Here is an 18,524-nt window from a genome sequence, read left to right as displayed (position 1 = left end):
TAATTCTGATATGCTGGTTTGGTACAGGTATCAAGCTTGAAGAATTTTGATGAACAATTCTTTTTGCTACAAAAAAGTCCAAGAGAGGTGATTCTCAAACTGCGTTCTATATATCCCTAAAGGTTCCACAAAAGTATCTCAGGAGCTGCTGTCAAGGGTAAGAGAAAGCTAAGTGGACAAACTCCAAGGTCCACCAAGTCCTCTCTACTACATAAACAGGATAATTCAGTCAGAGCTCAGTTTTTTATTATTTAGTATATCCCTTCAATACATATGGAGCACCTACTATTTGTCCAGCATTTACTGGTACCGTGAAAGAAGACTTTGAAAAAAAGTCTTTTAAACAGATAATACAAATAGGTCCCACTCTCAAAAGTAATGCAATATCAACTCCACACATGTACATTTTGTAATTATTGCCTCAGGGTATACTCCTCAAATATAAGCACAGGCTGTCAAGGCCAAATGACTATTATAAAAAGCTAGTAATTTAAATTCTTTGAGCTCCAATTTCCTAGCCCATAAAATAATTTATAGTCTTCGCAGGTTGTTATAACATTAAGAAATAATAAGCCAAACGTCAACACAGGAAAATGGCACACTATAGGTGCTCTGAAGATGGCAGCCACTATTATTATGATTCGTTGCTTCAACTGGATTTCTGGCCAAAAATAGTGGACTTCAAAATGAGAGTTTTTATTGAAAACTTAATACCTTATGTTGCCTGACCAGTAGCCACTTAACATGAAGAAGCCGTTTCATCTTTCACCACTCATCCCTCTCATTCTCTCCTCCAGCCATTTTGACTCTGTGTCAGTTTCACAAATCCACCAGTTTCTCTGTCACGCCAGGTTTTCACACAGGCATGCATGCACACACACATCCTTCAGAAAGTACTTCCTTTTATTCCCATACTGGTTACCTCTATTCTTCAAATCTTAGCTTAAAAGTCATTTCCCCTAGAAAGACTTCCTCGATCAGCTCAGACGATAAATAACAATTCTTATTTGAACCTTAAGTTTCGCTTTCTTTCAGATACTGATGGCAAACAGGCAGCTAAAAATTGAGATTATACTGAGAGTGTATTTACAGCACAGCTAAAGAATTCCTGTGATTTGCTTAGGCAAAGAGGGCAGGTACTCTGTTTAAATTATGTTCCAACTTATTGAAATTATATATAAACAGAAGTACCAGTTATCCTAAAGTTTTCTACTTTCTACTCATGTTAAATGTTTTATAGGACAAATTGAACTTTCTAAGCAAAAAAAGTACAGATGTTGAAACTGATAGTGTGATAAACAAATCAGATATTCATAGGAAACATATCTCTAAGAATGAAATTATGGAATCAACTAAAATAAGTCAATACAACTAAGTGATTGAGAAGAAGAACATTTTCTTCAATTCAGTGGTGGAGGTGCTTTGGAATAGTTAAATTAAATGAAATAGTTTAAGTCTCTTCTAACTAGAAGTCCAAATTCCAATCAGGCTAGCTAAGCTATTAATATATTATTCTCACCTTAACTTCCTAAAATCTTATATCCTACCCCAACATCACACTTGATCCAAAATTATTTTATTTCATTATCTAAATAAAATACTGGAGGTATTCCTGATCTTTATTGAGAAATCTGGCATTTTCTCTAATCACTATGGTGATAGCACAAAGTGCCTATCCAGGATAGAGAAAACCAATACTGCCCCTTGAGGTCAGACCAAGTTAGTGTGCATTCTGATCCAGAGCCTGAGCCTCCATAACTCACAATCCAGAGCAATACAAGGAAGAACCAGAGGTTTTTGCTTAGTAAAGAAAATGGAAGCAACCTTTTCTAAGACTATAATGGCTACAGAAGATGAGTTATTTGAGAGTGAGTGCAAAAACAGAAGACCACAGGCCAAATCTTATATTAAAGATCAAAAACTCCCAATATTAGAGGAGTCAGATAATATTAGTACAACTACTACTAATAATATAACAATCAAAATAATAATAGTGAAATAATAAATTTATTAATTTATTATATACCAGGTACTATCCTAAACTATTTCATATTTGTAGCTAAGTATAAACTAAAAATTATTGTTCCTATTTGATACATGAGGAAATTGAACATCAGAAAGGTTAATAATTCATTTAAAGTCACATAAGTAGAAAGAGCCAGGGCTGGAATTTGAATTCATACCTTCTAACTGTAAATCTCACGTTCAACCTCTTCAAAACCTGTTTTCTTTGATGAAGTAGTCCTCAAAGAAATAAAAGGAGAAGCCCACAATCCATGGAAGAAGAGAAATATATGATAGTCAACAATATCAAGTGTTGAAGAAAAACCCAGAAAGATCCTAAGGAATACCGTTAGATTTTGCACTGAGCAGAGTTCACAGTATCTATAATTGTATGGGTAGCATCCAAATTTCATGGAATAAGAAGTAGTTGGACAAAAGGGAAATGTAACAGACAAGTGTAGATGTCTCTGTCAAGAAAACTGGCAGCAGGGGAATACATACATAAATATGTTGGCTGAAGAGGAAAAAGTATAACTGTACTAGGGAAGGGACATACGTAAAGATATCACAAATGGATTATCTGACCAAATCTCCCACAACACTGTTCTCTCTTCCAGTTTGTTTTCCTTCTCAACTCCAACTTCTCCTTTGGCATACAACTCAAAAGTCATATCCTTGGGGATGACATTACTAACCCTTATTCCCAAGAACAATCTCCGTCTTTACTCCTAAGGTACTTTGTATCCATTCTATAACAATATCTCCTTCAAAAGTTATCTTCCTATGATCAGGTACCATGTCAAATTACCTTTGAAACCCTAGCATTTAATACAGTGCCTGGCAAATACCTCTTAAAATATGTTATACTAAACTGATCACAGTGATCTAACTCCAAATGAGAAAATATTTTTAAAGTCACTTAACAAATTCAAAGAATATGACTACTCAACTATTTAAATAGTAGAGCTCTTATTTTCACAAATATTCAGTAGAGATAGTCAACTAAAGGACCAACATATTGGATTGGTACAGCAAATTTTATTTCAATTGTAAATCAGCATATTCCTCTGAAACATCTTATTTTTTACATAGGATTTGAAAAATTAGTATTTCTCATTCTAAAAGTAATTATGCTCTTCAAGAACTAAAATCATTGTCTTTTGTTATTTTTACAAAAAGACTTTCAACTGAAATTCATTTAAAAATGTAACCACATCTTTTAGAATGTCTGCCACGGTCTTAATTATAAGAACACTGTCCCCTTAGGAAACCAAGCCAATGGGAATCAAGCCCCAAGGAAGAGAAAACCAGAGAGAAATGTCTTTGTTTCTGTTGATTATATGAGATAATGGTCTCAAATGAAAGGAATTCTATTCATGTCCATCAAAGCTAGGATGCTCAGAAAGCAAACCTCTTGACCCTGAACAGAAAGGAAAGATGAACACAAGAATGACAGAGTGTACTACCTCACACTTAGCTCTCCAAACTAGCAAAGGGACCCTTTTAAGATAATATGTTCAAATTTTGATCCAATAGAATATTCTGTTATGGGTTTAACATACTATAGGAAATCTTTTTTTTTTCCTTAATCACTGTCCATTGCTTACACCAAAATAACTTTTTCATGGGTATATTACCAATTATCAGGATTTCTTTCTGGTATACTACATCACGGGAATATGGCAAACAGAAGTGAGAACAGAAATGACCCACTGCAGAAGTCGTGGTCGAATGTGTGTATCTCAGGAGTAGTCATATCAAAGTTCAAGGAGTAGTCATATCAAAGTTCAACTCCTAAAATCTATTTCCTAAAGGTTAAGGCATTAAGGCATCATTTTAAAGATATTCTATGATCTATTAGAGAAGATTCATTTAACATTTACCCTTCTTGAAGACTGCCCTTTGCTTAGAACCTAATTGACAATTCTGGTTGGATTTCTTTCCCCAAAAAACTGTCACTTATCCTTTTGACCACAGGGATAATAAGCTCACTCTCCAGGATGTACTATAACTTATGAGGAAATGCTGACTATGTTATAGACTGATATTAATCAAAAAGAAATAACATAACCACATAACTATTCCATTCATTTTGATAATTCACATTATAAACAAAGAGTCACTGCCTAGATAGGTGATTTATATAAAAACAAAGGTTCTTATCTGAATACAATCTTGAAATGAGCTTTAATCACATTAAGAAGTTTTGATGTTCCAATAAGATACCAAAGACTCACTAGAAACAGATGAAGTCCCTGCACAGAAAAAGATAAAGACCACAATTTCTGATAATAAAAGAATTTGAACAAAGTTGCCAGCTTCTATAAAAAAATCTTTCTTTGGATTTTAAAAGAACCTCCTCAACCCAGGGTTCTACCGTGCCTGGGACATTACGCTTAGAAGAAGCAATATAGAGACAACACACTAGCCCAGGTTGAAAGAAAAAATGTGTGCCACTTTGCAAGGAAAGGGGAAGATAGGCAGAGACAGTAGAGAGAGGAGAAACCGTAGTTTGGAAAGCAATTAAAACCGAGAAACTTGAGAGAGAGAAAAAATTCTTGAGAGAGAGAAAAAAACTTGAGAGAGAGAAAAAACTTGAGAGAGAGAAAAAACTTGAGAGAGAGAAAAAAGTCTTGGAGCCTTTTTCAAGGTAGTTTAGAAATTATTTTCACTGTCAGTAGCATTTGTGGAATACCTGGAGCCCAAGATTAAAACAAGAAATAAAAATTCTGACTTTTGTCTAAGTTATACCTTAAAAAGAAACTAAACTGGCCAGCTATGGGAGAGAATGGAATAATAAAAAAGCATTTCCCTTTTTTCCTCTCCTGGATTTTTAATCCAGTTCTAGGGCAAGTAGGATCAGAAGACCTCTAATATTTACACATAAAATGATCAGTCTGAAGGATAATCTACAACAAACTAACAAATCACTAAAGGCAGGGGAAGGGAAAGGGAGAAGAGCTCTTTTCTAGTCAAAGTCTATAGTGACCCATTGGACAGGAAAATCTTCTTATAGAAATGATAGGATGACTAATTTCAAAATTTTAGTTTTTAATCAAGATACTGAACTTGAATATTTTTTTAGATTTTATTGAATAGGGCAACAATGGCAGTATTTGGAAGCTAAAACTCTATGGTGTTTTGTGAAATAATGAAAAAATACTAAAGATAGGAAATTTGATAAAGTATTATATTATATAACAAGACCTTGTAATCTTTGCTCAGAATTTTCCACTCTTGAACTAGGAAAGGTGACAAGTTGGTTCTTGAGATTATATAAAATAAATAAAAAAAACACAGAAATAATTTTAGACTCAACATTTTATTTGGTACTTATTATACTAAATTAGAACCCTTAGGGCTTTGAAGAAACAGAACAATATAGTAGGATCTTAAAATTTTCTGGTTTCTCAACTTTCCAATACATATATTACATATCTCATCATTAAAAATTTCAGCTGTAAGCTTTCTCTTAATGTCTATTTTGCCAAAGCAAGGACCCAATTAAAGTTGAATCAATAGAAGTAAACTACCTTGACATCAATGACATGATTTCAATAATAATCATGGGTTGGTGATAAAAGCTAGAAGCTTTTAAAGGTATCCAGTTTGAAAACTCAAGATGACATCAGAACATTAACAATACAAAGATTATAGACATGTTAGAGCAATAAACAATTACTATAGCACTAATCTTATCAGTTATAGACAATTTACATCCAGAAAGACGCCATTAGAATTCAACACAGAGCTTCAAACATAACACTGTACTAGAAAAAAATAAATTACAGAAGAGAAAAACATTTAGTTGACATAAAGAAAATAAGAGTTCTCCCTTTCTTTGCTTGGTGTGAGGGGACATAAGGTATCACCTGCCTACAATGTCCAAGAAGAAAGAGAAAACTTGAGGAATTGAAAAATATGCCTGTTGGGAATGACCCGCACAGCACAGTGCAATGTTTTCCAAAGTGTGGTCCATGTGTACACGAGAATATTTTTTATGAGGACATGAACAATGTGTGTGTAAGTATAAACTTCTTTTTATGGCTGATGATACTGATTTTCCACTTCTGACAGCAATTTAACTTTTGGTTTTTAATACATGCAACTAATATAAAAAGTGACTCTATTTAAGAACCAAACAGACCCCCTCTATCAACTCCATGCAGGGAGGTGACTGGTCCTCCATGACTTGGGTGAAAGTTTGGAAGTTTATGCTTTTATTTAATGTCTGCACCGAGGAAGACCACACACAAATGATACCATGTGAAAAAGAGACGTATTAAATGAATTAGTGCAAGAAACACCCAATTCCCTTTGCCTGCTTAGCATCCACAAGCCCAGAGTCCACCTGCTAAGCATGAAGCTGGAAATGTCTTCTTTAATAATAAAACTAGCTCAAGAAGAAAAACAAAGATAGTGATATCAGAGGGTCTCCAGTTAAAAAGCCCAGAATATGACCCTATATTGAAGTCAACAAGATCCACTCATGCATTCAAACTAGCCTTTTATCCCCACAATTTTAAATATGAATAAACACCCAAAGATTACCAGACATCTGAGAAAAACTTCTAAAATGAAACATAAACAACAAAAGGAGCTTGAAAGAAATAGACTATATAAAGAGAGAAAAATTTTAACAACTTAAAATAATTAATATCTTTAGAGAGAGATAAAAATATATTATAATTGGGAAATGAAATATGATGTTATGAAAAAGGAACATAGAGGAAAGTTTTTAAAAGCTCTTGAAAATTACAATTATGATAGAAAAGTAATAGATAGGCTGGAAGATCAAACTGAAAGTAGAATGAGAAAGTCCAAAAAGTAAAAAAGGAGAAAGAAGAGTGGAGGTAATTATAAATGAAAAATTGAAGAAAAATTGAAGAACTGAAGAACATGAAGGTCCAGATTGAAAAGGACCACCAAGGTTCCAATACAATGTATGAAAATAGGCCCATATCAAGACATATCACCATGAATTTCAAGAAACTGGGATTTCCAACAGTCTATAAACTTTCGGAGAGAAAAAAATAATCACATAGAACACATATAAAGGATCAGAAATCAGAATGGTGTTTGACTTTTCCATAGCAGTCATGTAAACCAGAAGACAATGGAGTAATCCTTTCAAAATTCTGAAGAAAATTATTTCCGACCCAAAATTCTGTACCCATCAACTACCAAACAACTGTAAAGATAAATATATTTGCTCTCAGACACATAAAAGCTCTAACATTTGTTATTGCTTAGGAAGTTACTGGAAGTTGTGCTCAAGGCAAATCCAGAAAGAGTTTAAAACATTGATTCAGGAAACAGGAAAGGAAAAAAAAAAAAAAAAAATCCAGCTGATGGAAAAAGGAGATCCTAGTATGGGAGCTGAGCAAAGGACAATCAATCCAGACTGAAGCTCTGAGAGGCTTCGTTAAGAAAACATATGGTCATTAAATCCAGGGAAAGTGAGTTTTCCAAGAAAGGAAGATAATCACAGCTTACTACATGGCTAGATTTGAATAGAATTTATATTTCTCTCTCTCTCTCTCTCTCTCTCTCTATATATATATATATATATACACACATACACACATACACTGAGTAATGATATACCAAAATTAAAACAGAACTATTAGGCTAAAATGTATGAAATTGTGGTTGCTGTAGATCAAAAACTGCATATAGTTCAACCAGGATTAACAGAGGCCTAGGGGACGGAAAGGGTATGTATATGTGTTAGGGGGAGGGTGTGTATGGTGTGGTAGGCACCAGAAAAGAGGAGCATGATAAGAATGCTTAAAGCTAAAAAAAATTAACAAACATTAAAAATAACTATTAGTTTTGGAGACATGGAGGTAAATATCAAAATAGGTAAAAAGAGGCAAAAGTTGTTGCCTTTGATAAGGTGTTCATGGAAGTAGAGGGAGGTTGAGGGCTGCTTTTTTTTAAATAACAAATCTGCTGAACTATTTGACTTTTTAGGCTAATTATATACACTAGATAAGACCTATAGTGATTATCTTTTGATATCTAAATTCAATAAAAAGTTTTTTAAAAAGAGAGGGAGGGAGAGAGGAAGAATGAAAAGATAGTCCAGGAGAGGGCCAGATATGGATATTACAGATATGCCTCAGGGGGGCACCTTCTGGAGATAGGAACACAATCTTCATCACAGTGTTGTTAGAGATAGTCAAGTCCAAGGCCATCCTTCTTCCATAAATGAGACAAAAAACCAAACCAGAATGAGTGCAACTATTCAACATTTGCTTAATATTGATAGTTTGTTATCTTTCTAAAACTATATATAACACTGTGCTAATTGTTCTCTATTTGCTCTTTGGATTATAACCTTTTATGAATAATGTTTAGTCTTGAAATTGGTGATGACATCGATAATACCTTTAAAAATCATTTTGGAAAGACTCATTTTTAATGGTAAAAAAGAGAGAAAGAATAAGAAACATAACTAATAGATTAAAACATATGAAATTGTTAATTTTGTGGATCACAACTGCATATAGTTCAACTTAATAAACTGGAAGTACGAGTGTGTATGTGTGTGTTTGTGTGTGTGTGTGTATATGTGTGCATGGCAGAGACGAGAAAAAGGAATGTGCTACAATTTTTTTTAAAAATCACTTCAGATGTCTTTGCCTACCCTGAGAATCAAAGACCTTGCATAATTCTAACACTCTCCCTGCCCAGCCCACTTCTATCTCCCAAGAAGAATATAACCTTGAGTCCCTCTACCATTTAAGAAAAGATATCCCTCTCCTTACTTATAATTGTAAAAGCGACATTTGCTAAAGATTCTCCTGAATACTAAGAAATTACAGGCAAATCTTAAGTCTCAAGATAATGTTTTATGACATGATCTTTCTCACTTATTTTCTCTCCACGCTTTAGAAGAAATGACAGGCCAATGCATTCACGATCTACATACAGAACTATTAGCTGGCATGAATAGCATTATTTTGTCAGTATCTTTCCAAAACAAGCCAAGTGTTGAGTATGAATAAGCCCTGTAGTAAATGTGATGAGAAATTCATTCTCAATTTTTTAAAATGGGAAGACTCAGCTCTCCAGACCTTTAATTTAATTTTCATTAAACAGTATTTATCAGTCACCATAAGTCCCAGGCTCTTTCTAAAATATCACAAAGGCAAAATCTCTGCTTGTAAGTTAAATCCATCTTCTCTTTATTAAGTACTACTGTGAGCCAACTATATAAAAATATGACTGCTGACATTTCAGTATGAAAGAAATAGTAAGTTGTGATAAAGAATAGGGAGGGGAGAAGAGTAGGAGAAAACCTACTTAGGGTGATCAAATTATAAACAAATGCTCTTTTTAAGAGTTAAGAGGCTCTTTCAGAGTAGGGATTACAGTTTGAGTATTTATCTTTGCATCCCTATAGGCTAATACAGAAAGAACTTGGCACATCTAGGAAATGCTAAAGAAATATTTGCTGAATTAACCTAAGAACTGAACTAGGCCTATCTTAGCATCCATTGTGCCAGAAAGTATAATCCAAATCATTTTTGGACACAGCTGTATTGAAGAGTCAGTATAATGAAAGGCACAGTGTCCTCTCTGAGAATAGCCGCTCCTTACCTGTTGTTGTACTGGTACTTGCTGTACCACCTGTGTAGGCACTGCTGCTTGACTAGCCACAGATGTCTGTAAAGTCACTGTCGAACCTGTGTCCGACCCGGTCTCTGATGTCTGCATGATGGTCTCTGAAATATATTAAAATAGAAATAAAGGTTAAAATGCTCCCTTTGCATGACTGGCAGCAGCGCTGCATTTGTTCTTAATATCTAATACTGAGACTAACTTTCAAATCTCAGAATACCTCTTATCCCAGCATACCATCATGATATCCCATGCATATTTATAGCCATTTTGACCACTTTTAAAATACAGAAAATTATTAATCCACATTTTAAAAAATTCCCATTAGTACCTTTTATTATCCTCAGGCTATAAAGGTTGAACTTGATTGAAATCTACCTTCCATAGTTCTCATCTGTTACAAACTGTTTCAAGCACATTATAAATTATAGCCCAAAATTATGTCCAAATACTCAATTCTCAGAATTCGAACATTAACTGGACGCAAACATATCATAAACTATACTTTCTAGACACTTTTATAGACTATTAGGATGTCACTATAGGTGTACAATTTAGAATAAATTCTTTCTAAGGTCCTTTCCAACTAATCGCTGATCTACAAAAATTAATATATATCCAAATACCAATTGATATATCCTAAACTTATCCAAAGGATCAAGCTAATTTTCTCCTTCTGTGGTATGACACAGTAATAAAATCAAAGTTCAGTGATATTCTTACACGAAGATAGCCAAATATCAATAATGTTTAATATTTTGAAAGATGGAGAGGAAACAAAACTTTTAAAGGAAGACATAAAATATTATCTTTTGTCATTCACAATTCAACACAGCACATTTTTCAGTTCTTGTGTGCCTAACCCACTAACACAGGATTAAATTTTGTAGCATGTCCTCTAACAAGTGTGGTTTCTCAGACCTCCTGGTCTTGACATTCCCTTTTGCTACTTATATAGTCAATAGAATAAATATTAATTTCTTTGCAATTGAGCAGGGACCAGAATTCTAATTTTCTTTACTGGGGATAAAAACAGTATTTAATTGGTAGCTTAAGAAAAATACTGCATTATGGTTCAAATCTGTGAATGGTATGGTGAACATTAATTTTTCCTAAGAAAATTCTGAAAGCATATTCAGTTCTTTCAAGTAGAAAATTAACCCCTCTCAGCATCTTTTGTTACAGTGTGACCTCTCCCAATTTTCCCCCCAAACCTTTTCTATCATCTCATTGAATTTTAGAAATGTACCTCTGAAGATATCTAATCTTCTCTTCGTATTTTATAAATGAAGAAACTAAAGCTCAGAGAGTTTGAGACCGGCTCAAGGTGACAGGAGCAGACACAAGACTCTGCCTCTTCACTTTGAATCTGTGGTTATTTTTCTTTTAGACCTTGACATTGGCATCACTTTAGATGATTGTTCTTATTCTTCTGTTACTCAAAACCCTAAAGCAGCACAATAAACCTCATCACGTGTAAAAGGTATATCAGATAACAGCTAACACTGATTGTTTCACATGTGCTAAGGACTCTTCTAAATTCTTTAAATATTAATTTATAAATAAAGTAATCCATGTAACAACTCAATGTGGTTTGTATGATTATAATCTCCATTTATAATGAGGAAACTCAGGTACACAGAGTAAAGGTGCCTAGGGGCTTAAATAGAAGGAATGTAGTGGAGACTGTGGCTACCGTCCCATTTATTTGGGTCAGCTATTGTTCAGCTCCAGGAAATTATGCATTTGTAGGAAGAATAAACTGTAGCTGCCAGTTCCAATCTCAAAAGAAGATGAAAATTCAGATTTTTATGTGAAATCTCCCAAATGGTGGCTAATTTTAAAAAAGCGTAGCATTGATTTCCAAACCCACACAGACACATACATACATGCAAAGACACACACACCCTTTCGTACTAGCATTAAGACAATGGATATGCCTGAAAATGTTTAAGAATGACAGAATTCACTACATAAAACTTGCATTAAGATTGCTGAAAGACCAGGGTTCCCAAAATTTGGGGTAGGGACATACACATTAGGAACCCTATCTGGGTTTCTTCCTCTTTATTATATCTTGGAGGGAAGAAATACCCTACCCCCATCCACTCCCCCCAAAAAAGCAAATGCCAGCATCCTTTGATTCATTACATATTTATAGACTGTTGATGCCATTTGTGCCACAGCAGAGGAGGTCTTAATGACAATAAGGTGATATCCTTTTGTAGGGAATGAGGAATGAACAAGATGTTAGATGCCATCTTCACTGAGATTTTCTTATGCCTCTTCTCAATGCAAGATAGATGATGGCCTTTGTCAGTGCAGTATACAAATGAGGAAGTCAGAGGTGCCAGTTATAGCTTCCTGTTTAAACTGCTCAGTCAAGGGTGGATGAGTTTCTTACAGTGAAGTCACTCACACTAAAACTCTCTCCTATTTCTCCCAACACTGCTGGGAGCTGTGTCCAGGCTCTCTCATGTGCCCATACATTGTATTGCAGACTAGTCTACACAGATGTTTTTGGTATATAACCCAAAGTTTGACATTTACTGTTTTAGATCAAACATGAAAATATAAAGAATGGAGGTCTCTTTAAAAATTAAATGTACTTTGAAAATAATTCCTAAAATTTCTTAATAAACTACCAGTGAGAGCTTATCAGAAGATAAAAGGCATAGATTTGGAACTTGGCACCTTATGGACTATATTAGACTCCACAGAAAGACTTTGGCTCAGAGTGGCTACAAATTAAAATTCTTAATTGCCAACATTTAAAAATCAGAAAGCTTTGCATTAACAACCAAATTTCCAGATTCTCTTGAAAAATCTGAAAATGTAGAAAAGCCAATCCATATTGTTTTATAGGCAAATTATTTAAATGGTGCAACTCATTCACTTGCTTGGTCTCTATAGTCATTTGACCTTAAAATATCTTTTGGGATAACCAAAAACTTAGTCTTACAAATCCAGATTGAAAATAGAAGTTTCTTTTTGTGTTTAAGACAATACTGACAACATTTATACTGGTTTACTTATTTTATACAGAAGAGGAATTAGACCACTTTACTAATAGAAATGTGTAAGTTCGCTTCTTCATTTTATAGATGAGTCAACAGAGGCTGCGGAGATGTTAAGTCACTTAACCAAAGTCAAACAGCAAGAAGTAGGAAAGGCAGCTTTCGACATAACATTAAAGCTCACGCACTAAACTACTAGACCAAGTTGGAAGACCTGAATTCCATAAGAGACATGGTACAGGTAGATGTGAAATGAGTCAAGAAAAGCAAATTGGTGAACTTTTAGAATGAGAAAGAAAGAAAAGGATCCCAACTATTCAAACTTTACAGAATAGAGTGGGAAAAGTAAGATGGACAGAAAATTATAGCTTATGTAAATTAAAGTGGAAAGCATCACGGAGAACTTTCCATCCAGCCTCTGGCTCTATGTACACACTATATCAAAACGGGCACATAAAACCCAAGCCAAGGCAACCAATAATTGTCCCTGAACATCTGTTTACTCCCAAGTTTCTGTTCATTATCTAATCTCTTTGGCTCCTAGATTATATGATCATACCAACCGATAATAATTTAATCTCTCGGTTTTGTTACCATTTTCCCTTAATAGACACAACTTCATTCTCCTCTGATTGCAGTGTCTTCCTCAACTTTAAGAGGCTCTCTTTGCCAAGGCCACATCCCTTCCAGAGATTGGCTCAAAAAGTCATAACCATTATTAATTATCTCATTTAACATGTCTTTTCCAGGTGCCATGCAATATACTAAGTGCTTGAAATGCATCTTTTTATTTAATCCTCAGAAGATCTCCATAATGGAACTATTATTATTTCCACTTAACAAATGAGAAAACTGAGGCACAAATGGATTAAAATAACTTGCTAAAAGCCACACAGCTAGTAGGGGAAGAGCCTGAATTCAAACCTAGGTTTGTAGGACTCTAAAGCCGATGATGTCATCATTACTATATTTACTCTGCAATATCATGATGACAGGGGCTCCAAATAAATTCTAGAGACTGTTGGTCTGAATAGTAAAGTCTTTGGGATTTATAATCCATCGGATTTCATCTATACTTCCAATAACAATGAACAGCCATCTCTTCTCTGTTTAACATCGAAATTAGGAAGTATTCTCTCTTTTTCTACTGAGGCCATAATAAAATCCAACTAATAAGTATTTTTCCAGAGACATTTTTACTGATTAATTATGAAGACCGGATGTAACAGCAGACAAATTAGAATATAACCCTCTTGCCAAATTTTGCTAAACAGATCATTTAAACCCACTGACTCATTCAGAGTATTCTGGTAGCTTTCCAGCATTTCTGCAGAGCAAGGATCATCACATGAGGGTAGTGTCTTAGCATGTTTCATTTGTAGGTTTTTGTTTTAAACTCAGCATAAAGGTTTGTGTGTACTTTTGAGGTGTTCCCATTCGTCAAGCAGTGCTTTCTGGTGCTTTGTTTATGTTTGGGAGTAATTTGGTTAGTTTAGTTTCTTCACAGCCTCCTTTCAAGTGATATTTGTTTATCAGCCACAAATGCAGTCACATTAATCCATTTTGATAAGCTAAATAAACCCCTGCAGTTTGTCCAAGATGTAGCCCATATGTAAATGAGTTGTATATTCTTGCAGGAAAGACATACACAATTTCAGTCTAGTCATCCTTGCCTAATGTGGCTGTCAGGTGTGTCAAGAGCAACAGATGCTTGTTTGACAAAGGACCTTTTTATTCTGGCTAATTAAGCAGTTGGACACACCCGCCTGTTAACGGATCTGCTTTGTACAGCCAGCTCTGGCTGAATCATGCGAATCTACAGATAAATAGGCCACATTTTCAAAGAAGGCTAATTAACCCCTAGGAAAAGGAAAAGAATATTGAAAAAACCCAGCTGCTGAATGCAACAAGATTAGCATTTCTTCAACCTGATGGGCAAAACCTAGGCAAAGCAAATGTGTTTGGAACAAACATGGTTATTGCAAGTTTCAAGGCATTCAAATGTTCTTTGTGGAACTTCCTGAAGATTATTTAATACACTCAAATTCACAGTTGGATTCCTTTTATCACACACAATGCACATGCCAGTTTAAATGGTTTAATAGTCTGATCTAATCAATTACTTATCAAACAGAACTATATAACTGGGCATCCTTAAAAATAGGTAGTATCCGTCTCATTTTTATTGAGGTTTTTCATCCTGAAATAATTTGCTCTCCAAAGAAAGCAAAGACTGCAAAGTTTGGTTCTACTACCTGACTGTATTTTTTTTTTTACACTGAGGAATGTAGCAGGTTTTAATTTAGCACAGAAAATAGACTTGTAATTTAATTTTTAAGTGCAACAGAGAATATCCTTCCTTTTTCCTCTGTATACAAAAATAAAAATGCTAATCGTAATTCCTACTTGAACGAAATTAACCAAAATTATGATAGTCACTTAATAGGTGTAGTGAAAATAAATCATATCGAAAATGACATTTAATAATAAATTATTTACTTAGAAATCTGATTCAATATGAGTATAGGAATGTTATTTATAGAAAATTTGTCATAATTTAAAATTACTATTTTTGAAATACAGAACAAAGAGTTTAACATTAATGAGCTTTTACACAAATCATCATTGAAGTTTTGCAGCATAAAATTTTTATTACTAAAACTTTGATTACGCATCTGAATTCTTGAATACTTGTTAGAAAATAAGTATTAATATCATAATGCCCATAGCAATCAATCTATTTAAATTAAACAACTAAAGTGAGCCACGCTTTTGGAGGGGAAAAAAGTTGCTGTTATTTTTCTTTAACATGAAATGAGTATAAAATGCTTACATTTCTGACTATTCTGGAGTAAATGATGAAATATATTTGTTATTCCAATTCATTAAAAAAAGAATATCAAGTAACTTTCAAAAAAGTCAATATAATGTAAAATAATGAGGCATTTTAGAAATGTCATAGATAGATGGTTAAATAATCAACAAATAGATAGATGGTTAAATAATCATCTAATATCAACATATATAGATAGATGGTTAAATAATCATCTAATAAATTTAACATTTTGAAATTTTTACAAAAATATATTGAGCTTATTTACCTACAAATGCACAACACTATGACTTGGTTATTCCCCCATTTCAACTCATACAAGTGAAAGAAATTAGGTAAGCTATTACCTGTAGTCAGACTTTTTAATTTAAAAGATACCTCTGTGAAAAGTGTATTCATTGTAAAACACAGGGCTTTATCAAATCAATAAATCAAGTAACTGAAGAAATGTGAAAAGAAAATTCATAATTTTCTATATTATTAAAGTACTGCTTGTCTATTTAGGCTTGATGTTGTAATCCTCATAATTGTGTACAGTTAATCTTTTGTACTAAATTGATCAGTAGAAAAATGATGGAATGATAATAGTGTCGACTGTTCAGCAGTCATCTTCCTGTGATAACTGATGACAGTGATTAATGTTGGCGATGATTAATCAGCACAGTGGTAACATATACAGGTTGCCTGGGTAATTTTTCTCACTTTTCAAACAAAGGTTTTCTCTTAACTAATTCTTCCCTTGACATAGAATATATTATAAAAAACTGTTTCTTTGGAGAAGGAAAATGAAATTCAATTACTTTAATAGTTTTTATCTTAAAGGACTAATAACTTAAAAGTAAAATAATCTTTTAACATATTACTGAAGCCAAACTGCTGAAGTGATATAAGAAATATTTATTTGTTATTTATTTCTAGTTATCAAGAGAAGCTGTCATCAGCCACAGATATAATTTTAGGGAAAAGTGAATGAAGTGCTTGTCCAGTCTACTGCTGCTGCCATCCCAGCATTATTCTCTCACTCAGGTTCATGAATTAGTAAGCAAATAAGTCTTACCTAGATGACACATGCTTAAAAATGGCAGTGCTCAGGTAACAGTGAAAGAAAAGAAAAAGAAATCCAACCAAACAAAAACTTATAAATATCCTACACTATTTCATGCTGGAAGGGGAAGAGGTCTGAGAACAAAATGATATAATATACAGAATAATTCTTGGCACAATCTATGAGACAAAGCTATAAATGTTGCTCCCTGCTGGTCAATCCACTCTTGAGAGTGACTAGAAACTACTGGATGAAGCATTTAATGATAACAGCACTTGGAATTGAAAGATTATGAACAATGAGAATTTTATCATAAACTTATCATCTTCATTATTAGAGATATTAATAAGAATAGCTACCATCTGTTGAGCACTTACTATGTGATAGATACTTTGCATACATGTAACCTTAATTTCACCTATGAAGTAGATATGCCCATTTTATAGTAGAGAAAAGTAAGATTTAGAGAGATTATATAACTTGCCTAAGGGTACAGAATTATTAAAAGATAAGGCCAGGATTCAAGTCTAGGTCTGTCTAACTCTAATAATAGTGCCCTGTCATTGGATTTCAGTTGCTTGTACAGACAGTAGCAGCAATGAGGCTATTTTAGTTATATCAACTTTAAAAGAGATAAAGTAGTCTATGGAGGTTTGAGTGCCAAGAAAGAATTCTAAATTTGAACAGACACAAATATCACATGACTTGCAACTGTGTACTATACCTAGTACGTGATCAATATGCTTTTTAATGAAGTCATCAAGTCTATAATTTTTAATGATATGGAAAGCATACCATGTGTTAAGAGAGACCTGCACTATCTTTGTGTTAACAATATATTTTATAAATAAAAGAGGCAATATGTGAGATTCATTTACTTTCAAAAAATTAAATTTATTCTATAAAAACAGTCAAAGGCCCAGTAAAATGAATATGTACATATATATAATATTATACACAAAAACAAAGATGTTCACTCAAGTATTGCTTATGATAGCCAATAATAAGCAACCAAAATATCCATGAATGGAGAACTAATATACCTCTGTAACGGGATCCTATAATGACCTATAAAAGCCAATCTGGAAAGATATTCAAATTTTGTAAGCATAAAAAGCAGTCTGCCAAATAATATGTAAACCACAATACAATCTAATTCACAGATGTATATAATGGCATCCTTTGGAAAAAATTTTTGAAGCTATACAATAACATTGATAGAACTCCTAAGGACTCCTGAAATATGGGTTTTCCCAAACCAATGACCATAAATGTTGAGTGGTCTCAGGCTAATCCTGGAATTGGTGGTCAAAGCAACATGGGCTCCAGAGACCCAACTTAACCTAGAGCCATCCCAAAAAGTCAGTCTTAGATTCTGTAACCTAAAACTGCATTTCTAATCTCAAAGATACTTACAGAGGTAGATTTTGATCTGTTCAGTTGCTGGGCAAGAGCTTTGTCTCCTGTCCTACTAAGTGGTTCAAAATTCTCAAGGGGTTCTGTAAAACAACTTTTCTGCTATTTCTAATGGAATAGGCTATTTTTAAAATATATCTGGATATTATATCTACAGATCCATTCATTACTAGTTCCATGACCTTTGTCACTTCTGCTTAAAGAAGGAAATCTATGAGAATAACACATTCCCAAATGTCAAGTGTGATCTCTTCCTATGACAATGGCCAGTATCTATTGTCTAATCTAGAATCGAGACGCAAATTTTAACTCTCTACTCTCCTGTATACGAACTGATGAAAACAGTGGTGCCTCTTCCAAAAATTTCAAATCAGTAAGAGGATATAGGTAGGGAATCTAGGTGTTTAGTCCCACCGAGCAAACAAGCATTCCCTTTTTAAACTAGCCCTAGCGTCATCTGTTCATTTTTCCTACATACTCTAAACTTTGCACATTTGAATTTTCTTTTCCCCTGTATTCACTAGTGTGGTTTTGTCCACACTCATGATACTACCCACCCTCATGTTTTGGGTTGAGAAAC

The 18,524-nt window shown here is 33.8% G+C and overlaps 1 protein-coding gene across 3 annotated transcripts in view; it reads right to left on the bottom strand.

Annotated features, from left to right (window-relative positions):
• Positions 1–18,524, bottom strand: part of RFX3 (regulatory factor X3) — a 260,761-nt gene that overhangs the window by 137,582 nt on the left and 104,655 nt on the right. For all 3 annotated transcript variants that reach the window (XM_015594543.2, XM_025051406.1, XM_025051407.1), the window contains exon 2: positions 9,613–9,737. In XM_015594543.2, coding sequence (XP_015450029.1) covers positions 9,613–9,729 — 117 coding nt within the window. In that variant the 5' untranslated portion in view covers positions 9,730–9,737. The remainder of the gene's footprint in view (positions 1–9,612; positions 9,738–18,524) is intronic.

The sequence above is a fragment of the Pteropus alecto genome, unplaced genomic scaffold, assembly GCF_000325575.1.
Source record: "Pteropus alecto unplaced genomic scaffold, ASM32557v1 scaffold95, whole genome shotgun sequence".
In the NCBI taxonomy this organism is placed as follows: domain Eukaryota; kingdom Metazoa; phylum Chordata; class Mammalia; order Chiroptera; family Pteropodidae; genus Pteropus; species Pteropus alecto.
Note: the sequence above shows the minus strand (reverse complement) of the source record. Positions and strands in the feature narration are given on the sequence as shown.